The sequence below is a fragment of the Myzus persicae genome, unplaced genomic scaffold (genome assembly GCF_001856785.1).
Source record: "Myzus persicae strain clone G006 unplaced genomic scaffold, MPER_G0061.0, whole genome shotgun sequence".
Lineage (NCBI taxonomy): Eukaryota > Metazoa > Arthropoda > Insecta > Hemiptera > Aphididae > Myzus > Myzus persicae.
In genome coordinates, this window is record NW_019101080.1 from 465,326 (window position 1) to 492,719 (window position 27,394).

The 27,394-nt window shown below is 28.3% G+C and overlaps 6 protein-coding genes across 11 annotated transcripts; 2 read left to right on the forward strand and 4 right to left on the reverse strand.

The window, feature by feature from the left end:
• Positions 1 to 92: 92 nt before the first annotated feature.
• Positions 93 to 2,784, reverse strand: LOC111027637. The gene is made up of 2 exons (XM_022306034.1): positions 2,153 to 2,784; positions 93 to 1,418 (listed from the first exon to the last, which is right to left on the reverse strand). The coding sequence occupies exons 1-2, from the start codon at positions 2,586 to 2,588 to the stop codon at positions 169 to 171; spliced, it is 1,686 nt and encodes a 561-aa protein (XP_022161726.1). The 5' UTR covers positions 2,589 to 2,784; the 3' UTR covers positions 93 to 168.
• A 374-nt stretch (positions 2,785 to 3,158) lies between these two features.
• On the forward strand, positions 3,159 to 6,701 carry LOC111027636 (nucleolar GTP-binding protein 2). Of its 2 annotated transcripts, none has more exons than XM_022306033.1 (2): positions 3,159 to 3,316; positions 4,901 to 6,701. In XM_022306033.1, the coding sequence occupies exon 2, from the start codon at positions 4,903 to 4,905 to the stop codon at positions 6,658 to 6,660; it is 1,758 nt and encodes a 585-aa protein (XP_022161725.1). In that variant the 5' UTR covers positions 3,159 to 3,316; positions 4,901 to 4,902; the 3' UTR covers positions 6,661 to 6,701. The 2 variants fall into 2 exon arrangements, with proteins under 2 accessions (XP_022161725.1, XP_022161724.1); XM_022306032.1 differs by having other exon boundaries at positions 3,159 to 3,312; positions 4,897 to 6,701.
• A 649-nt stretch (positions 6,702 to 7,350) lies between these two features.
• Positions 7,351 to 8,112, reverse strand: LOC111027649 (histone-lysine N-methyltransferase SETMAR). The gene has a single exon (XM_022306052.1). The coding sequence runs from the start codon at positions 8,110 to 8,112 to the stop codon at positions 7,351 to 7,353; it is 762 nt and encodes a 253-aa protein (XP_022161744.1).
• On the reverse strand, positions 8,037 to 12,467 carry LOC111027638 (traB domain-containing protein). Of its 5 annotated transcripts, none has more exons than XM_022306037.1 (10): positions 12,316 to 12,467; positions 11,963 to 12,101; positions 11,724 to 11,869; positions 11,543 to 11,654; positions 10,140 to 10,276; positions 9,923 to 10,062; positions 9,666 to 9,856; positions 9,481 to 9,580; positions 9,077 to 9,297; positions 8,037 to 8,149 (listed from the first exon to the last, which is right to left on the reverse strand). In XM_022306037.1, the coding sequence occupies exons 3-9, from the start codon at positions 11,844 to 11,846 to the stop codon at positions 9,117 to 9,119; spliced, it is 984 nt and encodes a 327-aa protein (XP_022161729.1). In that variant the 5' UTR covers positions 11,847 to 11,869; positions 11,963 to 12,101; positions 12,316 to 12,467; the 3' UTR covers positions 8,037 to 8,149; positions 9,077 to 9,116. The 5 variants fall into 5 exon arrangements, with proteins under 5 accessions (XP_022161729.1, XP_022161727.1, XP_022161731.1 ...); XM_022306035.1 differs by having other exon boundaries at positions 12,274 to 12,467; XM_022306039.1 differs by having other exon boundaries at positions 11,945 to 12,101; positions 12,274 to 12,467.
• A 1,446-nt stretch (positions 12,468 to 13,913) lies between these two features.
• LOC111027622 (ruvB-like helicase 1) lies at positions 13,914 to 19,971 on the reverse strand. Its single transcript, XM_022306020.1, has 8 exons — positions 19,831 to 19,971; positions 18,616 to 18,744; positions 18,338 to 18,512; positions 16,138 to 16,340; positions 15,684 to 15,852; positions 15,427 to 15,625; positions 15,155 to 15,349; positions 13,914 to 14,196 (listed from the first exon to the last, which is right to left on the reverse strand). The coding sequence occupies exons 1-8, from the start codon at positions 19,969 to 19,971 to the stop codon at positions 14,037 to 14,039; spliced, it is 1,371 nt and encodes a 456-aa protein (XP_022161712.1). The 3' UTR covers positions 13,914 to 14,036.
• Positions 19,972 to 20,404: 433 nt separating this feature from the next.
• Positions 20,405 to 25,761, forward strand: LOC111027620 (ubiquilin-1). Its single transcript, XM_022306019.1, has 7 exons — positions 20,405 to 20,642; positions 22,182 to 22,398; positions 22,468 to 22,709; positions 22,773 to 23,025; positions 23,997 to 24,325; positions 24,397 to 24,681; positions 25,124 to 25,761. Exons 1-7 carry the CDS (start codon positions 20,541 to 20,543, stop codon positions 25,319 to 25,321), a joined length of 1,626 nt encoding a protein of 541 aa, XP_022161711.1. The 5' UTR covers positions 20,405 to 20,540; the 3' UTR covers positions 25,322 to 25,761.
• The last annotated feature ends 1,633 nt before the right edge of the window (positions 25,762 to 27,394 follow it).

A 27,394-nucleotide genomic window follows, 5' to 3' on the forward strand; every position in this document is an offset into this window, starting at 1 on the left:
GGTAAAAAAAAACTTTCCTTTCTTATAAAATTACTATATCCAAGTTGCCCTAACATCGGTTCACATATTAAAATGATTACTGATTAATATACAAAAATTAATATATTTTAAAATTAGTTAATTATGTGATAAAAAGTCTTATTCATATAATAGTTATTTAGAAACTGTTTAAATAACATAATAAACTTCAATATTTTTTTCAGGTAACATAGTTTGCACTTCATTTCTTTTTTTAGTAGCATTTTCTAATGAATCTTTGCTTAAATTACATGATATATTAGTAATTTGTTTTTCCAAGTTTTCTAATAAATCACTGTTATTACATTCATCAATTTTTTGTAATGTGCCCATCATCAATTTGTTCAATCTTGTTTTTATGCTTTTAAGGTTTTCTGCTTTCATATTAATTGGTTTACATATGTTGTATAATTTAACATTTTCAATAGGTATTGTAAGAGGGGGTCCTCTGCATTTTTGGGTATACTTTGTATGATCTTGGTTTCCAAATAAACATTCTTCTATATGATCTTCATTTTGATAAGTCTCTGAATTTGCTTGATATATTACAGTTAAATGAATATGTTCACAAATAACTGTTTTTGAGATGAAGTCTGAGCATGTACAAGAGTATGCATGATAACAAATATTACAAGGGATACAATAAGATTTACAATTATCACTAGAACATGATATTACGTCATTTTTAGTGACATTATAAACTCCTTGATTACAATTATTTGAAGAAAAAGTTGAAACTAAACGATTTCCCATAGAAATTCTCCAAACATTTTCAAGAATTGGACTCACAAAAGATAATGAAAGTTGAGAAGCAGTCAAATGTCTTTTGTTAGTCTCTGTCGTATTTGATAACGAGTCTATAATGGGAGTTTCAACTGCTTTGTGAACAAGTTCATATTTTGATTTATTTTTTGATGGTTGCACTTTTGGAAATATAATATTAACATTATGCTTTTTTGAAATGTTTAAAATATCTCTTCTTTTAATTAAATGCTTTCGTTCAGTTTGCTTAGATAATTCATCTTCTTTATATGATGACAATATATCTTCAATATTGACACCTTGTAATAATTTGGAAGCTATTTCTTGTTTATCAGTCTTAGGGATTCTTAAATGTACAAGTTCGGCTTCATGCCCATAATGTGTATGGTGTATAACAGCTTGAACAGTGTCATCAATTTCATTTATAGATAGAATTATTGAAGATGTACAATTATTATTAATTTTAAGAAGTCCTTGAGATTTTAACTTACGCCTGCGACTTTGTATTGAACTCTGGTAACTACCTGAACGGTTGCAATACCAATATTCTACTCTGCGTCCACTACGTGTTAAATTTTTACGATGATAAAAGCAACTGCGAGTTCCTGATTCATAATTAACTTTCCATTTTAAAAAGTCTGAAAATAAAACAGTATTAAATTAATAACGATTTAACTCATAACTAAATATTATTTAATATATTCCTCTCATTTTATTATATAAGTAAATAAAATTCATCTCCATTTTTTGCGGTAAATACTCGAAATGTATCAGTTTATTTAAATATGATGCAGCCCATGCCATGTATAAAATTTGACGGATTTGTGAGCAGTTCAACAGTATTCCTGAATGGTGGCTCATACTATTACTGATTTGCATAACTATGAAAAGAAATTACTGAGCTGTCATAACTTGTCCAGTTTTCGAGGTAGACATTTGAAACTCTGTTTATTTAAACACGGTACAACCTATGCCAGATAAAGAATTTCATAACTTTTATTAAGGTTTGTGATATTTCCACAAAAACTAAATTAGATGTAAAATTTGCGTCAAACATGATGTGGAAATTTGGAACATGGTAGGGAGTTAAATGGATGTATTATAAATTATAATGTGACTTGTAGTTGTTGAGTTTCAGCCCTTCTGGACTTTGCCCACACTATGGCTGCTATGGCCACAGTTCAGTAAATCAGACCAATATTATAATATCTAATAAGCTTCTTCAACTAATACAATATTTTGCATTTATTATATCTGTGACTTGTAGAAAAAAAAAATTAAACATTTAGGCCATTTAATACTAGTAAGTAAATAATTATATATCTAATTCAGTTTTAAATATAAAATACTACTAAAATATCCATATAATTACCAGAATATGTATTAAACTTCTTTTCCTCTACATCAAATTGTATTTGGTGTTTTTCATTTAAATGTTGTCGTAAGTCTTTTATGTATTTGAATGTCATTAGACATCCAGGTTCGTTGCATTTAGTTTTGCCAGGTACAGCTTGTGGTTCAGGACGTAGATGACACTTTTTTATGTGTCTGTAATAACCGCCTTTAGATAGAAAATGTTTTTCACACCCACAGTAGAATCGATCAACTGACGGAACTCTTCCAATGTTTTCAGTATCATTAACATAAATGAGTTCACAATTAGAAATTGCAAACTCCAACAAATCATTTTTGGCAGGATTTTGGGCATATTCACAAAGGCTGATATGTTTGCGTACTTGACGTTTTTGGCTATAAGATTTAGCACAAACACAAAGATATAGGGAATTATTATATTTTCTTTTTGACATTTCAAATTTAAATATTATAACTTCAGTGATACATCTAATTTAATTGTTGAACTGTAATAGTTAAGTACTGAAAGCTATATAAATAAAAAAAACTCTAGTAGTATATTGTAAAAGCAAACTTCGATATTGAAATTAGAAAAGTTTATATATCTTAATTCACTTTCATGATAAATTTTAATAATGATAATTATTAAGTTATTACCTTTGTTCGTATAATTGTTAATTTGTACTTTTTACTTAAGAAAAAATTATTCAAGCATTTAATAGATAAAATCTAAAGAGCGAACCACTCTTATCATTTAATCTTAGCCGTTTTCCTATAACCTTATTTGTATTTATTTCAATACATATTTTGTGGGAACCAAGTTATTACCATAATTACTACTATACACGTAAATTGTAAGGTACAATTTTACACCTAAGTACACTTATTTTTAATTTATGTTTTGTTTTTTGGGATTGTTACTCCATAAAAAACTAAAAATGGGTATTAAAATGCAACACTGCCGTAAAATAATTTGATTGTAAATAGTAAGATAAGAGATAAGTGATAAGAAATAACTTAATTGAAGTAACACGATTACTCGACGTGCCTCGTGCTCGCGTTGTAGTTACTGTTGGAGCCTTGGAGGTAGTTAATGCTTAATAATAACCAGCGTAGAAAACCGATTAATTAGTAATTGACCAGCAAGAAGATCAAAAAATCATATAGAAATAAAAAACAGTAAGTAATATTTTAAAAGAATATAATTTAGATATTATAGATGAATAATTTTACCTCCCAGATTTTGGAAATATTACGTACAAATTTGACCAATACACAGACACACAATCATAAGACATTTTATAATACATAACCTTTTTATTTTGCTTTCTGCTCTAAAAATTAATGTTGATAAGTAATGATAACCTTCCCTTTCCTGTGAAAATCATTAGTGTAGATGTTTTTTCTTCAAATATTTGATCTCAGCAAGGACTTGTATGGACACTTTTATGTTGATTTATTGATTTTGGGTATTAATTAAGGTTACCCGGCCATAATTCTTTTTCAAAATGTACTGTTTAATTTTATTCTCCTATCATATCAGCTTTAATCGGGTTAAGTATCTCTTCTCATCCAAATCCCAATCTTCTGGTGTAGATAAATATATTCTCTTTCCCAAGACTTCTTCAACTTTTCTTCTTTCTGAGCTGTTCTAGTTAGGATTTAAGCAATCAACTAATATCTGTATTTTTTAACTTTAATAAAAGTTTTTTATACAATTTACCTAGGCACCCAACTAGCCTTATACATTTGAACAAAACAAAAATTTAACTACAAGTCTATATCAAACAATTAATTTTTACCGAACTGATCTCATCCATTTACTGTAAAGCACAGATAACAGATAAGTAAATTCTGGATTCTTATGGAGACCTTTGTCAAACTAATTTAATTCAAAACATTTTTGTAATTTTATTAGTGGAGAATAAAACTGAATCACACCAAGTCAATTCATACCACCTTCACCTTGAAACATGGTCTCTGTCCTCCAGTTTCATTGGATAACATTTCTATACCCACTTCCGATACAGTAAAATATTTATAGGCCTTATCTTAGACAAAAAATTGACCTGGAATCCACACATCAGATCCAAAAGATTAATTTTAAACTCTCGTTCTCATATGCTCAAAACTTAGCTATCAAAAAATAAATGCACTAGCTTAAAAAATAAACTGCTAATTTACAAAACATTTTTAAAACCGATCTGGACTTACGGTCTTCAGCTCTGGGGTGCGGCAAAAAAATTGAATCTAAACAAAATCCAATTTTATCAGAATATCACTCTACATCAACTCACTAACGCTCCAGCATACATTTCAAATTTAACACTTCACAACGATCTATATGTTAAATCAATCGAAGAGGAATCTGTATTGTATTACAAGCGATTCTTCTCACGTCTGGCAAACCATTACAACCTTCTAATCAGTAACTTAAATATCTTAATAATTTCTGATAATCCTCGTCGTCAACTGAAAAGGAGATGGTGTAGAGATCTTTTACAATAATCCAATCAAATTCTTCCTCTCTCCGAGAAAAAAAAAATATATGAAAATATTATTACCTTATCTTCCCAAATTTCCATCACGCAAAGAGTCAAGTTTTGAATTTATTAATTGCAATAAATTTAGGTTCACATATTACCTAGGTTTGATATGTACATATATATGTATACCTTGAGGTATAATGTTAATTATACCTCCTTAATTACACATTTGATTTATTGAATACTAATTCAATATATTTTTTTAAATTTTTTGTAGGTAAAAATGGCTAAAACAAGCTCCGCTACTAAGGCGCCTAGAACTCAAGGGTTCAATAGGTCAGCCCATAGTATGAATCCTGAACGTAAAACTGAAAATCTCAAAGGTGTAGCAAAGGTGAGAACTAAAGCTACCATTAAAAGATTGCAAATGTATAGAAACTTTAAAGCCAAACGTGATAGGAAAGGTAAAATCATTCATGCAGCACCATTTCAAGGTTGGTTACCATGTGGTGCTCAGGCTCGTGTAGAACCTAATCGCAAATGGTTTGACAATACTAGGGTCATTGGGCAAAATGCTTTACAAAAATTTCAAGAAGAATTAGGGAAAGCAGTTAAAAACCCTTATGATATCATTATGAAACCAACTGGATTGCCAATTACCCTATTAAATGAAAAAAAAAAACATGAACGCGTACATATTCTTGAAACTGAAAGTTTTGAAAGTGTCTTTGGTTCCAAAAAAACTCGCAAGCGTCCAAATCTATTTGTTAGGGATGAACAACAATTATCGGAAACGGTAAACTCTATCAATGAATCATATTCAGATGACAAAGATTTGGACTTGGAAAGAGAGGATACAGGAGAAAGAACTGCTCCTCGGGATTGGATAATGGCTGCTGGTCAAAGTAGACGTATTTGGCAAGAATTGTATAAAGTAATTGACTCATCAGATGTTGTTGTAATGGTTTTGGACGTAAGGGATCCTACAGGAACACGCTGTCCTCATATTGAAAATTTTTTAAAAAGAGAAAAACCTCATAAGCATTTAATATTTGTATTAAACAAAGTTGATCTTGTACCTGTTTGGGTTACTCAGAGATGGGTTGCTATTCTTAGTTCTGAATATCCAACCGTAGCATTTCATGCTTCACTTACTCATCCATTCGGAAAAGGTGCTGTGATTAATTTAATGCGACAGTTCACAAAATTACATTCTGAACGTAAACAAATCAGTGTTGGTTTCATTGGATATCCAAATGTCGGTAAAAGTTCAGTAATCAATGCTTTGCGATCTAAAAAAGTTTGTAAAGTAGCTCCTATTGCTGGTGAAACTAAAGTATGGCAGTACATAACATTGATGAAAAGGATATTTCTCATAGATTGCCCAGGAGTAGTGTACGATGCCGCTAATTTAGAAACAGATACAGAAAAAGTATTAAAGGGTGTTGTTAGAGTTGAGCTTGTGCCAGATCCAGAACAATATATACCACCTTTAATGGAACGAGTAAAAACTGAGCATATGTCTAAAACTTATGGAATAGAAAGTTGGGAGGATCATGAAGATTTCTTATCGCAGTTAGGTATGAAAACTGGTAAATTATTAAAAGGTGGTGATGCTGACCTAGCATTATGTGCTAGAATGGTATTAAATGATTGGCAAAGAGGAAAAATTCCCTATTATAAACCACCACCTGGTTTTGAAGAACCTCTATCAGCTAGTGATCAAGAACCAATAACCAAGCGAGCAGACTTAAATGTTGCGGTAGAAAATGATTCTGATGATGAAACTGTAAATACTCCCTTACCCACAAATGAAGATGAAAATGCTACTTCAACTGATAGTGATGAAGAAGAAGAGAGAAAGAAAGAAAAAGAAGAAAAATTGCAAGAAGCACATGAGGCTTATATCAGCAGTCTGACAAGCAAACAAAAAAGGAGCTTGATGTTACGAAATAAAAAGAAAAAAGTTGGGAGTGATTTTTATGATGTTACTAATGTTAAAAATCGTAATAGAGATCGTAAAACACCAAAAACAAAATAAAATGAACTCTTGTTTAAAATATATGTTTTTCATACTAAGAAGTTGTGTTATATTTTTCATTTCAATTTAATATATATAAAAAGAGGTTCCATTTATTACAATCATGTTGATGCAAAGGGTTCTTAAAATATATTTTTGAAGAAATAACTAATAGGTATTCAAGTTATGTTCAGTATTTAATATGTAATTCAACAGGATTAACTTTTGCTGAAAAAAATTTGTTTGTTCTAAGAAAAAATTATCTAGAAATTATTTCATAAAATTGAGTTTAATTAAATTAAAGACTATTAGTCATAAACCTTCAATCACTTTTTTACTCCATAAGTGTAACTAATTAGTTACAAATAAATAGAAATAATTTAAAAACAAAAGATTACTACAATGTTTGCTGGGATTAAAAATAAAAGAAATGTATATTTAAAAAATAATTGTAAATACAAAATATTATATTATTTACAAAACAAAATTAATATCAAAATTTAATAATGAAAACTCATTAATTTTGCTATATAAATGAATATGCAACTAATAGTTGCCGTTCTTTACACTTAAGACATCCAACACACATTTTAATTTTCACTCAGGAATGTTCAATAATAGTTATAAATAGTTAATTCTTACATTTAATTATTATTTAAGAATTTAGGTATAATACATATCAAATACATAACTGTTTAAATACACTTAACATTAAAATAACCCTGTTTTACGAGGTAAAAAACTGTTACAACTAAATGATTCACATAAGCATCTAACTTCGGACAAATTATTTTGAGGGTGAGATCCTTCACCTCCGTAATGATATGTAATTTCTTCTTTACACTGAATATCTTTTATTGCAAAAATTGCTAGCCTTGGAATTAACGAATCGACCCGCACCGGCACTATCATACAGTTGGGTTCGCAGCTATGGTTAATATATCGACCAATATTTCCAATAATGGTAGAATCAATTACAGTTGTAGTTACATCTCCAGAAAAGTGTTCGTTAATCACAAATATATAATTTTCGTGATCTAAATTTGAACGTCTCTGTGCTTCAGTTAAATCAATTATTTCACCAGCATATTCACAAACAAATTGTCCTCTTTCAATAGTAACATCGGTATATAATCCATAGCCTTTGCTGCACTGAGAAATTCGCAAGCCAATTCTTGGTCCAAGTTGAACAACTCGATTTTGACACAAAGTACACTTACATAAATCATTACACTCATAAATAACCCTATTAATTGAAATTAGTTTACCAAAATTGTCATAATTATTATAGCCGGCTAAACCAATGCATTCACAACTTGATGTTTGACACAAATCAGTGCAGTTACACATTTGATTGGGACAACTGTTTAAATCATTCATATTACAACCAGGTCCTGGAATGTTTGTTGAAGAATATATAAGTGAATCATCAATATGATCATAATTATCTTCGCTTTGATTATTATTAAACATTATTAGAATAGCTGTATTTGAAATGTATTATTGATAACTGAAACAAAAATAAAAGTGTACCATAAATGTATTTAAAAATAATAGTACATAGTATAAGTATACACCAAATTACAAAAAAGGAAACACTTAAGATCAACAATGTTCAATAGTGTAGAACAGTGTTATTTTAGATTCTATACATTAATGGTTTTTGATCTATGGAGTAGAATGTCAAAACCTAAGCTAACATTGACCAAGGGTGTTTGTTTAATTTAATTAATCAAGAAATCAAGAAAAAAACTATTTTTTTATTAGCTTACTATTTAGTGATAAAGTGATATCTTAACTATTAGTATTTTAATATTTTGAACTACTATGAAATAGTTAAAAAGCACAAACAATACTTACACTGTTATACATACATATAATCTGTCTCAAATAAGATTTAACTCAGGTGGTAAACTAGAAACCAATTTTCATCCGATTCGGTCAGACCACACCCAATTGGTTTTTGTTTTTGACAATCAACAATCAAAAAATGTCTTTACCATGGTAATTTAAGCAAAATTCAAGCTGGACGGTTGTGAGAATAATAAAATGAATGAAGCTCTGGTGGGCGGGGTAATCAACGTACGTATATGTTACGTATGTAAGCCACCCATCACCGTTGCTATGCTCAAAAGCTTGCAGCCTGAGATTATTCTTATTTGAGACAGAGTATAATTTTCTGAATGTATTAAATTTCAATTCACATAAAAGAAATGCACAGATTGGTCTTAAATTTGTGAATGAATTTTAGCAATAATGTTTGCTTTAACATGAACAATGTTAGTCACCTAACCATCAGAATTTGTCAAAATTAGATGAATTCTTTTATCCCATTTCAACATTACACATACTTAGGATTGTCTAAATTTAGTTGACCCAGTAAATTAGTAAAAAAATTAGTTAAATAAAATCTTACAAAATTAATTCCTATACATACCATAAAATATAATATACAATGGAATATTGATTTTTATAGTTTATTGTAACTTAATAAACATCCCTTGAACATATGTAATTGAATCAGAAGTAACTCCATAAGCCATTTTTGATAGTGATCTTACACCAGGGATCTTTGAAACACCCCACAAAAGTAAACCACAGGCAGAAACTTTGATCACAACTTTAATAACTTTGCTACTTCTTGATTGAGGTGGAATTCTAAACAAAAATATATATCAACATTTTAGATTTTAGACTAAAATATTTTTCTTATATTTAATAATTGTATACAATATAAGACCAGATGCTTTTATTTAATCTTAGTAGTATAGTAAAATTTGTTTAGGCTTGTATGTACACAAATTCATTAAAAATATGTAATAAAATCAACTTATAACTTACATAATTAATTCTGCAATTTGCTCATCAGCAATTTTTTCCCAATATTTTTTAATACCAGCAACGTGACCTAATCCAACTACGCCAACAATAACTTGAGGTCCTATTTTAAATTATATTTACTCTTATTATTACTAAAAGATTTATAAATAAATAAAAATTAATATTGCATTTATTCTATAACTAACTTGAATTAAATATTTTAGGCTTGTTGCCAGTTTTCTCTACTACAAATCCAGCACAATTTTGTAAACTATAAGTTAAGAATTTATCTCTTTCGTCAACTATTACTCTCTCCAACTCTGGATAGTCAGCAGCCATTTCATGCATTAAAGTTTCTAGTAAGTCTTTGTTTTTGAATTTTTCTACATCTTCTTTTCTAATTATAATAAATATTTTAATGTTTTTAATTTATGTTTGATAAAAAATAAGTATGAAAACTTACGTAATTTTAAAATCTGCGGTAAACAACAGGTGTGCCAAAAGTTTAATGCTTTTCGGCCAGCTCAACATTGAAATCACTCTTTTTATAGTGATATCAACTGGTCTGTCACCTAGATAAATGTGGCTGTTATATTTCTTAGCCTAAATATTAATAAAAAAATAAAATATAGATGGATACATGTAAATCATAATAGGGAAAAATTGCGACAAATTCATACTTCAATGACAGCTCTACGAAATTCACCACCTGGTATCATGCCAAGATCACGAGATATATTGGCAGATATATTTATCATCAGTTGATAAAATATACCTTGTGTAAGGCCTAGTTTTTTTATTGACCTTCTCAAATCTTCTATAAAAATCAAATTATAACTGTCATCAGTATTATTTATGTATCAAGTTTGTTTATATTGAAGGGTGGATAGGATACACTAATATAATTGTATAGAATGATAACTAATATAGGTATCATATATTTACTTGTTATTATAAACAAATAATTTTGGATTATGTGACTTTAGCAATGTAATTATTCACTATTTTATCAATACATTGATTTTGTTCAATTAACTAAATATTATGTATGCCTAATCTGGACCTTCTTCCTAAAATTAGTATTAGTAGGGTTATTTACAAAATATTTACATAAATAAGTAAATTTTTTGGCACTTTTTTTATTGTGTGTAGACTAATTCCTGATTTATTTTAAATATTTTTATGATTGCCAATGAATTACTCATTTTTAATGCTTCAATGAATTGAGACTTGCTTTATTAAAATACCTCATAATCTGATGAGGATAGAATCTATTTCTATTTACTAAATATTAATAAGACAAATATAAACAATTACATCATAGTTTAAATTTATGCAAAAAATGTTTTTAAGTATTTTATTCTAGGGCCCCTAAGTTTCTCTCTGTGTCTCTTCCTCAGTGTTAGGTAGTTACTTAGTTTTTAAGGCGTTAAGAAATTTAATTATACCTATTTGTTAAAAAATAATAATGCTCTAAAATATGTCTAATGAAGGCATTAAGTATATTAGTATAGTATACTATGTATAAATTTAATTTTAATTCCACAATTTTATTTTTAATGGTTATGACTGTCATTAACCCATTTTTAAGGAACTGTTTATTTTTTAAATTATTGAATTATTGTTTGTACGTAATGTTATTTATAAACAATTATTATGATTTTAATTTCATATCATATTTAATAATACAAATGAGAGTTTTTATCAAGGTTATTATTGTATAGGTATTTGGTGTTAGTCCATCAGCCATATCGTATATTGATATTTAAAATATTACCTGATATATATCTAGTTAAGTTGCTTGTAGAATGACAATTGCCAAGAAATTAATAAAATACCAAGGATTTTTTTTTTTGTAATGTTTTAGTAACATAGACATTTAGTTACTTTTCAATTTGAAAAGTAAAGTAATTTCATAACAATTGTATTTAAGCAATGAGTGAAGTAACTAATACAACACTGGACTCAAATGTCTACTTTATATTAAAACATAAGGCTGTCAAAAAGTCAAACTTTTGACTCAATATCAGGTTATTTTTAGTAATGTAGCATTTAAGTAAAAATGAATCAATAATATAAATACCCAATGTAATGCCTGAAGCATTGGCAATAGTGGATTCATCAATTGTTAATATGCTATTCCTGTTATAGCACAATTCTATAACAACAACATCTGGTTTGACTGCATTTATAACCTGTTGCATAAAAAAAAAAAAATACAAATTAATATTATATTGTATTTTGTATTTTATATCATAATATACTTGGGCGACATCTTCTTGGCTCTCTTCACTAAAATGAGCAGTACCAACAAGATAAACTACAGAACCATTTGATGATTTTAATACTGTGACAGTGTCTGGAAAATTAACTTGATTGTCTACCATCTCAATTGTTGTTAGTAACTCGACTAAATATAAAAATTTAAATAATTCAAATTAAATCTAATTGTTAATTTTGAAATGAAGAAAAAAAATAATATTACAATAGTCGAAATCCTTACGATATAGTCAACAAGCCACAAGGTAATTTCCTAAAATTACTAATTAGTATAATCTCCTTCTAAGTTTTTAGTGGTTGAACGAGAAGTAGGTAGGTTTTCTATGGCTACTACTTACAAGATTGTTTTTATTTTCAAATACCTAAAAAATTTTTTGAATAATATTATGAATATATAATCAGATATCACACGACACGTAATCAATGGTCAAAATAGATTAAACCACAGGACAATGCAACCAAGGTGGATTCATAAATGATGTATAACCATAGAACACTAGGTATTATCTATGTTTATGCAACAACAACTACAACTGTCCCCGGAATTTTTTAATCTTCTAAGACCGAGCTACCAACCGTAAATTTGTAGTGTAATGAATCGTCAGAAAGTCACTCGGACAATTTAATTAACACGGCTACAGATATTAGTAATTAATAACCACGCGACCTAACATCGCCCGATAACGACAAAAGGTTATTCGACCACACAGATATCACATATATATACATAATAGTACAATATATTCTGTGCCAAACACCAGCTCCATCATCGTAATCCGAAAAAATGCAATCATACCACACTACCAACCGTATTAATATTACCGAATTTAAATCGACAAAAAGTCACCTAAATCAAATATCATCAAAACGAACTACATTTTTGGCGCTAGATTTGAAACAGCAGTCAGATGTTTTAACTCTGGCATATAATTTTAAAATTTACGGACAACTGAAACATCAAACGAGTGACGTGAATAGGAATTTGCTTTGTGAGAAGAGGATTATAGATTTTAAATGAAAAATTGTCATATTACCTTCAAACTCTATTTTGAACAAAATTTTAAGCGATTGTTAACGGAGCAATACTTGTTTTATTAACATGCGTAGGTCTGGCGTGACATAGAAAAAACGCATTCACAACAAAACATTTTTACTATTTTGTTAGAATTAATGGAGTAAAATAATTTCACCTGTTGTAAAAATTGTAGAGAATAATATTTCTGAGGATTTGACATTGGTTTTATATTTAATTATTACTTGACTTTCAAAATAAAAAAAAAATTGTAAATTTAGATGATGCTAAAATAGTTTTGAAATAATATTTAGACAAATCCTGAAAAATATTATCCTCTATAATCGTTGCAATAGATGATTGTTAAAGATTGTTCACAAATAATTATTTGGAAATAAAAATTGAAAATAGGTTAAATAGGTTATGTTGAAAATTCTAGCAACAGAAAAAATATAGAATAAACACTTACTGTAGGAATGTTTGCAATGTTTATGTTTAAAAAGGGAAAAAATAGATTAACTGCTCTTCTGAACACCATAGCATCGAGTGTACTTTGTCATTGTAATGTATGTAAGTATGTGTTAAATTTGAATTTAATGATAAGTCATTTCACACATAAAATGATTCCGTCAGTTTCCTAAGCACAACTAAGGGGAAGGATTCTTCTACTTTTAACAAAATTCAGAAAAAATAGGTTAGTCAGCTCAGTCAGCTGCACTATATGTGTTGGCAGTGACTGTAATGGATATGTTAAATTTGAAAAAATCAGAAATCAAAAATCATTGTATATGAAAAACAATTCTGAGCAAAGATAGAATTTTCTATCAGGAACCTCTTTACTTTAGAAAATTAAATCATTATTTTGAATACTTATCATGGGTTTTACACACAAAAAAACAACACATCTTTAAAAAACAACATATTCATTGTTCCCCTCAGAATCTAAAATATGGCTAAGTTTGACAGTGTCAGATTAATAAGCAAAAATATAAAATACAATTGATTTTTGTTGCTAAGTGTAATAGCCAAAAGGACCATCAGATTGTAGAAGGTTGATACACCATTATCATGTACTGCAGATTGGTGGTTGACATGGAAACATAGGCTAGGGTAGGCACATATTTGAAGTTCGTACCGACAACTTTCTCAAATAACAAAAATATTGAATATAAGTATAGGTGTATATATTTTTTGACTTGTACTTATTGAAAACAGGAAATTGGCATAGCTTAATAAAAAAAATTCTGAGTAAATATTAATACATGTCATACACTCAAATTACAAATTATTTCATAAATTTATCTGCACATTTTTTTAGTATTTTGCATGATTCTTTAGCATGCATGAACAATGACGTTGTTTCTTCTATATCTATTCTTAATATTGATCCATGTCCATTCATCTTAGCATTTTGTGATGATGGAGTCAATAATTGAATGGCATATCTGAAAAAAATTAAAAACCAATTTCATTTGTAATAATTATTTCATTAATAAAACATAAAAATTGTTTCATGATTTTTAAGTTATTAGAACAATTTAAATTAATAGCAATTTTTTTTTTTATAGAAAAAATAAAATAAAAACATGTTCTGTATACATCCAAGATCCAGGCTGTGGACACAGAAGAAGGTACCTTCGAATTATTAAGTATACAACCATGAATGGAATAAATAAATAATATATTCCCGACCCGTAATAAGCACATACATGGCTTAAACTATAAACATCTTCACTGTACACACAAAAATTTCATTAAATATGAAATCTGGACAACGTTTAATGTCATAATTAAATATGATGATATTCAAAATATAATAGTCTGGGACAGGTAGAATTCAAATTCAATTGATAGTGACAAGAATATAAAAGAAGCCACTAACATAGTACTATATTTACAACACTTAAATTGTGCAGTTATACTGGGTTATTCACCTAAGTATCTACTAAAAAACCATTAAATCTACTACAAGTTGAAAATATACTATATATGACAAAACCTGTCCACATATTATTATTTTTTTCCAAAGGAATATATATTATACAATGTTGCACAATTTTTTCTAAATAATACAGTTTGATTACACTTTAGTTTTAAAATTCTACTGTCCATATGATTACGAATTAAGCATTTAGAGTGTGTCTAAAGATTTATTATACTAATGCGTGTATAAATAAATTACTGTAAAATGTATTTAAAATAAAAGTGTATTTTGTCATTAACATATACTATGATTGTTAAGTATTAGGTACAAGGTCTATGATTTGTATTGTGCATAGTTATCACAGGTTAATAATATCTTATTTTACAGTTGTATAGCGATAGCTGGAGGGAGATAAAGAAAGTCTCTAATATGTTACAGCCTTAGTTTGTTTAAAACATAAACACAGCAAAATAAATTACCTCAGGGTAGTAGAAGTGCCAACTTCAGCAAGATAATGTAATGCATCAGGTTCAATTGAATGGCCTTCGGTTTGAGCTCTAAGTTTAAGTATACTTTCCATTTCTTCCCGATTATATGGAAGTGTTCTAATTATCAACAATCGATCAAGTAAATCCATAGGAATTCCATGAGGAGCAATAATATCATCTGTTCCCCTGTAACAAGAAAAAAAATAATTTAAAAAAAATAACAATTATTAATAATTAATAAGTATAGTTAAAAAATGTCAAACCTGACGGTACAGTGACCTCTATTGGTAGCAAAAATAACGATAGGGGCAATGGTACTTTCTAATGCTTTGTGCAAATATGTGAATGTTTCCAAATCAAGCATGTGAACTTCATCTATAAATAAAACCCCTGGGACCAATTCAGCAATACCTTGATCAATATACTTGTTAACCACTTTATTGATTTCTTTTCTTAATTTATCTAAAACAAAAAAAAGTTAACAATTTGTAAACAAGTTGCACTATTAATACAACTTTACCAGTGATTTCTGTCTTTTTAGACTTCATTAGTTGACCCATCATTGAAAGTATATCTTGACCACCTTTTGGTTGGGCATTAGCAACATCTAAATCATGTAATGTCACATCTTGGATGACTTCTTTCTTTTTATGAACTTCACCTTTTGGTAAAGGTACATATTCTTCAGCCTAGGTAAGAATACAAAATTTAAGCTATGTAAAAATTATAATTATTTTATATAAATCAAGGAACATGGGATATTAAATTATTTCCTTGCTAGTTTATTTTAGATCTAAATAAATAAACATTGTTAAAAAATTGTACTTATACCACAATGAACGAACAACACTTAGATTTTATTATTGTGTACAGTCAAATTACAAAGTTTGGGGTATTTTATGTTGACTGAAAATCGAGTCAACGTTAAATAAATCATACTATATTAATCTTTCAAATATTATCTTGGAAATTACCTCCAAATCATATTCTGTAGCATAACTATCACTTCTTCCTTGACGTTTCACCGCTCCACTATTAGCTTCAATATAAATAACATCACCAGTTTCGACTTTTTCTTTTTGTAGGGATTCGTATATTGTAGGATCTAGCTTTAATTGTTTTGTACCTTTGGCTGTCTTTAATCCAACAATGACATGTGATACAGTTTTGGAATAACCTGTAGGCAAGATTATTTAAGTTAGACTTTAGGTAGTGAATGTACAAAAATAATCTTAAATAATTTATAAGATTAATAATATAGAGAGCAAAAACAGTTAAACATAAATTAAACAATGTAAAATAATTAATGATCTAACCAGGAGTCACTAAATATTGGTCCACATGTGCCCAGTAGATGACTTTTATGTTTTGGTTCTATGTCGACATTTATTTATTTGATGGTGAATTAAATTAAATTTTATCTTTACTTTCTTTGAATACCCATGTACATTAACTTTAGAAAGCACCCAGAAAACTCCTTAAATTCCTAAAGTAGCTCTTCAAAAATATTAATTTGTGATTCCTGGCCTAGGATGTCAGTTATATAAAGACAATTTGTCCCACACTAGTTATAATTATTGAATTTGGTGGAATTATATAACAATGTATAGGTAATGGACACATGACATCCATGGAAATTAACTGTTGAAATATAGAGATAAATAGATGGATAAAGTAAACAACTTTAATAAATGATAAATTTACCATAAATCGCATATAAAATCATACAAAAGTTCACATAATTATAGGTGGTGATTGAGGGATTCTTGAATGGGCTTAGCCATTTTCTTTATTTATAAGTAAATTGGATCATTTTGGGAATATTTTAGCCCCCCCCCCCTAATATAAGCCAGTCAAATTATTGATCATAAACATAACTAGTATATAACACATTTAATGTTCACCTATTTAATTTGTAGATTTGTATATGTAATATGTATAGTAAAATGTAGATAAAGTAAAAAGCTTAAGTTACAAATAAGATGACTATGTTTCTATAATATCTGCCTTTATTTGTCTATTAAGACTTTTAAGCTTAACTGTGTACATAGGCGCCGACTCCACGGGGGTAAAGGGGGGAATCGCCCCCGTGAATTAATTTAATAGGGGCAATAGTATTATTTCACCCCCGTTGTGTACAACAATAATTATTTGGTTAAAATACCAGATTATGACATGAAAATATTTATCAGAACATCGACAACTGTATTTGTTTATTACCTAAATAATATGATTATCAATAATGATTATAAACACTATAGATCGCTCACTACTATTTGGTTTTATATTTGGTCTGAAAATACATCTGTTATTTCAATTTTTCTCAGAATGTAGAGACGGAATTGATTTTATTACCATTAGTATAATGCTAATATATTTATACTGTATATTGCCGTACATTATAAATTAAATTTAACCTAGAAGTTTCGAATAAAAATAATATTATTTATAAATTATCTATCAAAAATATTTATAGCATCTACATGCAGTCGACCGGGCAGAAATTCATTGCGCGCATAGTAACGGCACGACAAATAGGTTTCGGTAATGAACATGTTAACTTGTGATCTATAGTGCTTCCTTTTCTTATATTGATTATTCTACAGCAGCTGTTCTTAACTTTTGGTAGAACACAGACCCCCGATGAAATATTTTTAGAAATCGAGGACCCCCCAACCAATTTTTTGTCGAATACCTTTTTTTGTAATAATGCACTCATGTCACGTATTAACTTATTTTAGGTGGTAAGACTGCTGCGGACCCCCGACATGAGTATTGCAAACCCCCAGGTGGCTGCAGGTTAAGAACAGCTGTTCTACAGCATAATACGTGTTCCTACTTTCTACGAAGAGTAATATTCAAAGATTATAAGTAGAACATTAAGGTAAGTTTATTATAAATCATATTAGAATAAATGTAATTTAGCACAGACATACCTAAGTACTAGTTTTTGATAAACATAATTATGGCAAAATCAGATTATTTATTTTACACCCTAGAGGAGAATTAAAAGAGGGTTAGCTGACAATCCGGTAATTACCCCTCCTGGTCAGCAAATTGCAGTATATTACTGAATTTTTTTTCGAGGAAGAGTAGGTTGCCCCTACTCTAATATCTTAAAGTCGGCACCTATGGCTGTGTAAACGATGAACTTCAATAGACATTTAATTTTACCTCCTGCAGTAGAATCAGTCTCAACTGGTGTCATTTCAGTAACTTCTCCTTCATATACTTCTTTTGTTTCTTTAATACGCAGACCAATAGCACGGCGGAAATTTTCCATCAATACTTCGGTCTTTTTAATTTCAGAACTATACACTTCAGATCCCACCATTGGACAAAATGGCACCTAATATTTCCAAGATAAGAAGCCACAATATTTTAGTCATTCTAGTTTTTTTCTTCAATACATATGAAATTTTATATATTTAATAAAGATAAACATAACATACTTTATTTCCAAGTTCATGAGCAATCGCAAGAGCAATTGCAGTCTTGCCTGTGCCTGGAGGTCCAGCAACTAAGACAGCGCGGCCAGACATTTTCCTAGTTCTTATCATATCCACAACAATACCTGCAGCCTAAAGAATAAAATATTATCAGACCGGTATTTGTCATGTTAAATATTAGCATTGACAAATGTAGTTATATTAGTTGAATAATAAGTACACTCTGGAATCAAGATAACAAATGGTTTTAACTAGGTAGTTAAAGGACATGCCGACCCCACCGTTTTGTTTCCTTCAAAAAAACGAGTCCATGAACATTTCGTCTTTGTCTATTATTGAGATAGGACATTTGGCCCCCGAGAATTTATATGTTATTTAAAAATGGGATGTTGGATCCTCCAGTATTATAAATTGTTTTTTTTAATATTTGTTTAACATTTCAATTTTTTAAATATTATAATGTAATATGTAAGTATTGTTTACAATATAAATAGAAGGTATAAGCATATAACATTGGTTCCCTCTAATAACTATAACTACATTATGTAGGTAGCTTATTATTCCACTGTCTATGACAAATAAATAATAGTCTAGCAATATATAATTTGTTTATAAGACCTTAAGATAAATATCTATCGATTAAGTCATAAAAATAAAAAAGATATTTTTGCTTAAAAAATGTACTGTTATGTTTTACAAACACAATATTCACCAACAATTAATTCTTATAGGTAATTTTACATTTGTTAATGTAATATATTTTAATATAATTTACTTAATTAAATTTGACTGATAAAAAATTGTACTGTAGGTAATTATTATTCATACAATTTTGATACATTATATTATTATTTTCAGTTCGTCTGTAACCATACATCAACTTTGGAATGTTCTGCTTAAAAAATATACGGCCACTGTGAATTTAAATTAGTTTGCTATTCCTACATAACATTATTATAAATTATACTGAAATTGTAAGTCTCAATTGTTTTATAAAAGAAATGAAATTTTAAATGAAAAAATGGGATTTAAATTTAGAGATTGAAAAAATTTGGTGGGACTTCCTATGCATAAATAACAGTATATAACTCTCGGACCAAATTTAGTATCTCAACAAAAGACAAGTTGAAATCTCTGAACCAGGTGGACCTATATTTAACTATGTTTATTAAACATCAACAATTCAAAACATATTGAAATAAACCATAAAAAATATACTTGTCTAGCATCTTCTTGTCCAACTAAGCCAGAAGCCATTTGAATAGCTTCACCAAATTCATCAAGACCCAATCCTTTGACATGACTATGACTGGATATACGTTGAGTTTTTACAGTACTTTTTACTTCTTCGATTTTCATGGTCAAAAATGGTCAAACTCAAAACTCAAAATATCAAAATGTGTAAAAGAAGTTTGAAAAACTAAAAGTTGTTATTTCATGATCCAAGTTGACAATAGCAAGTAAGAACGGTCCAACTGGAAGGCGTCTGGTCCTAGAATATTAATACGATAATGGTAGACTATATAGTAAAGTTTTCGCAAATTCACCTCGTGCAGTCGTGCTATCGAAAAAGCGCGTATCGTTAAGTTTATCAGAAATACTATGGAAACCACGGCTGTAGATAGAAGGTCCTATCTACAGCCGTGATGGAAACCGGCGTTTTTCATGGCATATAAAACTACGGCAGCGTTCAATTTGATTTATTCTCCATGACGAGCCTCATATGTTTTCTTTTCCTTATAAAAAATATTTTATTCCAAGACCTAGTATCTTTATATATGTCATTATCATTATCATTATGAACTACGATTATTTTCTTGTTCGTCGTACGTCCAAAATTCGTAAAACATTTTCGCCGACTGTCTTCGTTTAATCAATAGTTTTTGTCAAGTTATTTTTGCACCGTCCGGATCTATAGGTTCAGCAAAATGTCAGACAGCGAAGAGAATGCAAAGACGATCACTGTGACAGTTAAAACGCCCAAAGAAAAGCAAACAGTCGAAGTGCAAGAAAACGCTACCATTAGTGAAGTATGTATATTGATATAATAATATACACGTATGTATTGTAGTGATTAGAGTATATTGCATTATGTACGTGCTTAAAAATTTTCCAAAATATCATTGAGTTGTTATAGGTTTGGTTTTAAATGTTATTCATGATTTATTTCTTGTATTACAAATTAAATAATTATTATTCTTACTAGTTTTTAAGGTTATGTAATTATTTCAGCTGACTCATATTACTATCTTAATTATTAAAATACATATTATTTAAATTGATGGCTAGGTAGTAGGTACCCAAACAGTAAATTATTATTAATATTACTTAAAACCAGTATGGTAATTATTAACTAACATATTGCAACTAAGCTACTTTCAAGAAATGCATTGGATGTTATATTATAAAAATAAAGGAATCTGACATTAGTCAAACTTAAATTTACAGTTGCATTACATAACCCAGCTCAAATTTATTGATATTTAAACTTATTGTTTATTAAAATATGTACATGCATAGGTTGGTATTAAAAAAAATAACACAAATAACATTGAACAAACAATGATTTATCAAACAATTTCCACTTGTCATAGTTTATATTTCATATATTATAATAATTACAGTATACTATGTAACCTCTGTTATACAATATATATTTTATAATCATTAAGATTTCTGGTGTAATAAATAGTAGGTATATAATATATGTTGCCAAATATCACTGATTAAATTATTAAAAAATATACATGGTACAATTAATGACAACTGTATCTAACATAAATAAAATATTAATATCTACTACCTGCCTATAATCTTTGTATTTCAAAGTTTCGAGGTTTTTGATTTACTTCTAAAACTTGATTTGCCTATCAAAAACTACCAGATTTTAGAAGAGTATCTCATCTCTAACGTAAAAGCTGTTTTATTTTCTGCTTACATCTCCTAAGTATAACAAGTTTAACTTTCTCAAAATTATATAAGATACTATGAGTTTTTTTTAGCTTACAACAAATCGATAACCACCCAATATGTTTATATTAAAAGGGACTGATTTTTATCTTTTAGTGTTTACATAATGTTTTTAACCCCCACCATGGATAAACTCACTCTGCATATTAACTGTCTAACAGTATTACATAGTATTATTAGGAGTATTACTATGATTAACTGATACTAAGATACCAATTGACTTCAGTTCAAATTTGTATTTTTTACATTTGAGTAAAAATACTCAAGTTTACTTTTATGTTAAAAAAAAAAATATTTAGGTATTCTGATTTCTAGTGCCTATTATTTATATTTAGTGCTAGTAGGTACTATGTATAGTAGGTTGGGCTTACATTTAAAGTTGATAATATCATAAATATATTAAGTTATATTTTTTTGTCAAACATAAGATATAAATATTTTTCAATAATGTATCATAAATAACACAATATTTGTGGACCCACTGAGTTTAACCTTACTTAACGTATCCTATAATGTAGGTTTATTAATTATTTCAATATATCTATGATAGTTAACATCAAATATATAAATTTGCTAACTACTGTACATTTTCATTATAGTTTAAAGATGTGGTGGCTAAACAGTTTAATGCACAACCATCGCAATTATGTTTGATATTCGCTGGCAAAATCATGAAAGATCAAGATACATTAGCAAATCATAATATTAAAGATGGACTAACAGTACATTTAGTTATCAAGACTAATGCTCCTCAAAACAATACGACAACTTCTTCATCTACAAATACAGGATCGGCTCAACCACCAAGACCTCCTGGTAGTTAAAGAAATTGCATATATTTTTTTAAATTCTTGTTTATGTTGTAACTATGTTTATAACTTTCAGCTGATATTAATGCTTCTCCGTTTAATTTGGGTATGTTGGGTGGCTTACCTGGTATGGAATCCATGGGATTCACTTCGGCTAATTTCATGGAGTTGCAACAACGGATGCAGCGTGAATTACTTGACAATCCTGATATGCTAAGGAATTTGGTTGATAGTCCGATGGTTCAACAAATGATGAGTGATCCTGCACATATGAGACAATTGATTTTGGCCAATCCACAAATGCAACAATTAGTTGAGGTACTTAATTCCTAATCATCTTTTATAATTTCATTTTTCTATTTCATTTTCTATTTTTGTTAGAGACATCCTGAAATTAATCATATGTTAAACAATCCTGAAATGTTACGGCAAACAATGGAGATGGCTCGGAATCCATCGATGTTGCAAGAACTGATGCGTACACAAGATAGAGCTTTATCAAATTTGGAATCAATACCTGGTGGTTTTAGTGCTTTACAAAGAATGTATAGAGATGTTCAAGAACCATTTATGAATGCAGCTACTGAAGAATTTAGCCGAAATACATTTGCGACTCCTAGTGAAAGTGGTGGTGGTAATAATAAATAATAAACACTATATAAAATATTACATATTTAGCAAACTGTTTTATGTAAATGATGATTAGTATATTGCTTGAAAACAAAGAAGAAATATCCCTGGTAGGCAAAAATTGATTTCATTTAATTGTATGCATGATGAGGAAGATCTGACATATTAAATAACTTAATTTAATCAATATTTTTTAATTTTGCCATACTATACATGCTCTTCAAACTACCTTTGTATGCTACTTAACATTAAAAAAAAAAACAAGTTTAAAATAATACGAGCCAGGGTTGTAGGACTATTGGCAGATGATATCATAAAATACAGATAATTGTATGTCTGGAGCAGTGAAAAGCCTATTTGTAAATCTGTTTTGTAGCAAGCAATTGATTTTATTAAAATTAAACATTATTTAAAGTAACTCATTGATTTGAAAATTAGTCTTTTAAAAAATTACTTTTTAACTAGTATCTACTTGAAATTTTCAAAAAATATTGTTAAAAAGTTAATACTTTTTGAATTTAAAATGTTTTCTTACAACTCAATCAACTTTATTTAACTAAAATAATGAGATTTCAAATTGTAAATAAAAATCTACATGACTCAAATAAATGTTTTTCAAACATTTTTTTAAAAACAGATTTACAAATTTGCTATTTTTAATTTTTCCAAAAAAAAAATTTACCAGGTTTAGAACTTTTTATTTTCTGTATTAAAAAACAAAAATTAAAAAATATTTGATGAAATAAAAGATTAATATTTCAGGTTTTCCTGTTACATCTTCTTTACGTATTATTAAATTCTTAAATCTAAATTTGGATAAAGTTTAAATGCTATCAGTTATAATAATGTAATGTTGTGCTCCATGATGCCCTTCCCTTAGCCTGTATTATATTTAAGAGATGATTGAGAGAACATTGCAACTGTATTTATTTATATGTAATTATATTTTATTTGACATAATGTGTTTTATTTCAGAACAAAATCCTCAACAAGGACAGGAAAATCGTGATCCTTTGCCAAATCCTTGGGGTGGTTCTACTGGAACAAACCAATCTGATCCTTCTAATGGTAGAGCAGCACCAACATCAGGTAGTCTACCAACTGGGGGAACTGGAGGTTCCTTGTTTAATGGTGATGCTATGAACTCTATGATGCAACAAATGATTGAAAATCCTCAAGTTATGCAAAGTATTATGAATACTCCATATTTCCAATCAACTCTGCAGGCAATGACTAGCAACCCTAATATGGCCAACAACTTGTTAAGTAACAATCCATTACTTGCTAATAATCCAGAACTTCAGGTGAGAAGACAATAAATATTAGAAGTTATTGTAAAAATTATATGTATATTAATTTAAAAAACTCTTTTTAGTCTCAATTCCGTAGTATGATGCCAGCGTTCCTGCAACAGATGTCAAATCCTGCAGTTCAAGATATGTCCACTAATCCAAATGTGTTATCTGCACTTGATCAAATACAAAGAGGCCTTGAAGCACTACGTACTAACATGCCAAACATTGGTGGATCATTGGGTGGCCAGTCTTTTTTTCCAACACCAAATGCCAATACAACTACTAATGCTGATTCAACTGTAACTAGTGATATGCCATCAACTGAAGGTCAAGATAATAATTTTGCTGAACTCATGAGAAGAATGGTAAGTTTTTAAAATAATGTCTGATCAAACATGATTAAGAATAATATTATTTATTAATGATAAAAATATCCTTTATTTTTTCCCTTTAACTAATGGCAAGAAAATATTAGGCCTCTTAAGAAAGCTTTCAAATGCTACTGAAATTAAGGATGCAATTAGTTTGAAACTATTATATTTTAATATAATGTGTATAATGCATATATAATTTATACAAAACCTTATCGAAATTTCATCGGAAATGTGAATGCCCATTGAATGCTTAGGTCTTAAGTACAGTTATGTTTTTTGTTTATTGAGCCTGTATTTTAAGACATATTATACTTTATTATTTAATATTTAAACATGTATGCTAAGCTATAAGTTTTGTTTTACTCTATTAAGTACTTTTTTATGGTTAAATGTTAAAAAATGAATGACTCCTTGACATTATTTATATTTATAGCTATCACAAGTGCCAAATAACAGTAATCCAGCGGCAAATACTCAGCCACCAGAAGAAAGATACAGTTCTCAATTGGAACAATTGTCTGCAATGGGATTTGTCAATCGAGATGCTAATTTACAAGCATTGATTGCAACATTTGGAGATATAAATGCCGCTGTTGAACGGCTACTTACTAGTGGGCAATTGTCTACTTAACATTCCAAAGTAATAGATAAATATAATACATATTTAATTTTTGTAAATCCAAAAAAAAAAAATAGTTTTTGGTTCAGTCCTACGAATTTATGCATTTCAATTCTTAAGTTTTGGTGCCACAATAACCAAATTTGTAGACATTATTTCATTAAAAACACATTATTTGTTACACTTGAATAAATACATAATTATTTAGCCTTCTAAACCCTTATATATGTTTTGATTAAATTAATGAAAATCGATTTACTTGTTATGAATGGTATTATAAAATATTTAGAAATTACATGTTTTATTATTCAGTCTGAAACTATTTCACTATAATTTATAGAAGAAAATAGTAGTGCTACTTTGTGTTCGCTTTGATGTCATAAAATAGAATCCAAAACTGTTTGGTGTGAACTTTTAGTTTTAAAATTTAATAAATTATTATTATTATATCATTTTGGTTATGTTAAAATAAATAAAATATATTATGTACTAATTACCCAATTGGTTATAAAACAAATGGTATGGTTGATTGAATTGAAATTGAAATTTTTTTTATCATGTAAAACTATTTTAACCAATAATCTCTTAATACTCAGTTGAGAATTAAATAAATACATTTATTAGCAGAAATACAAAATATAATTACAATATCGTTTAAAAACTACAGAGCTTTTCAGGTAATGATTTTAATATTTAGTCACTCTAAAGGTTTTTTCGTATTAAGAAATTGTGTTAACTTTTTTTATGTTTAAACAAATGTATAATTTGTTTTGAATAAATCATAATATAAAATGGTAAAATGTATTTATTTTGTTTCAACATGCAATTTTAACTATAGATTCTATCTGAAACTTTTTGTAATATTAAGTTTCACTTTTGATCTGTTTTTATTTTAGTATATCCATTGTTACGTAAAATATGGTAGAAACTTATTCCTAAACTTCTTATAGTCCTTGGATTAAATATGTGATACTGATTGTACATTAATTAAGTTAATTTGGCTTTTTTAATCGAAAAATTATTGATAAAAGTGCCTCATTAAAAATATGATATGGGTAAAGCTGAGGTATAGAGAAAACATTTGTATATTGTGTATAACTTAATAACATTTGTGACTTAAATTGTACACGGGTGTATTAATTTACACTATGATCAAGTTGTTTGCCCAAAGTATAAAATTTTATTTCAAATGTAAGGTTATATGCTTTACTTCCCAATTAAAAATAATAACTCAACATTCATTGGCTTACATAAATGTAAAAGAAACGAGGTAAGTATAATCCAACTTCCACTCGCTGAATTATATCTGTACTTTTATTTTTATGTTTAGTAAACAAATTTAATAGTTGTACTTATAGCTGAAAAAGATATAACAACATGCAAATAAGTTTAATGCAGTTTTTTCAAACTTACAAATATAATTTATGTGTTTATCAAAATTTAAATATTATTTCCTACTCATCAAATATAGATTTTATTTTCTTAGAATCTTCACATTTAATATTTTTAATGTCTAATTTCCATTAGTAATTTAGTTTTGTGTTATTATTTATTAAGTACAATAAATGGATGACAAAAATGTTGGTCGTTTTTTTTTTTAATCAATTTTACTATCCAACCACATATTGAATTTTATGAATTTTATTTTTCTTAATCTGATCCAATTATCAGACATTAATAATGAATGTGCAACTAAATAAGTATTGTATTACAACTATGATTGCTCATGAATATAATATTGTAAATTTGTAAGGCGATGAAAATATTAACTATATGCAATTCCGCAACATATTGTATCATATATGAAAAAAAATACATATATTAATATTATATTATTATATAAATATTATAATATTGACGCCTAATTGCAAATATTAACACGAAATTACCTAACGCCTTATTCATTTTTGTTTTAATCAAATAGCCGATAGGTGATAAGAGGAATTTCTGTATAACAACTATTCATTATTCGTCTCATAAGTCATTAATCATTATATTATTATAGTATTAAGTATTAAGTATTAACTATTATTCCATATCCATATTACTTGACGATTAAACATTTATACAAAAACTACAGATTAT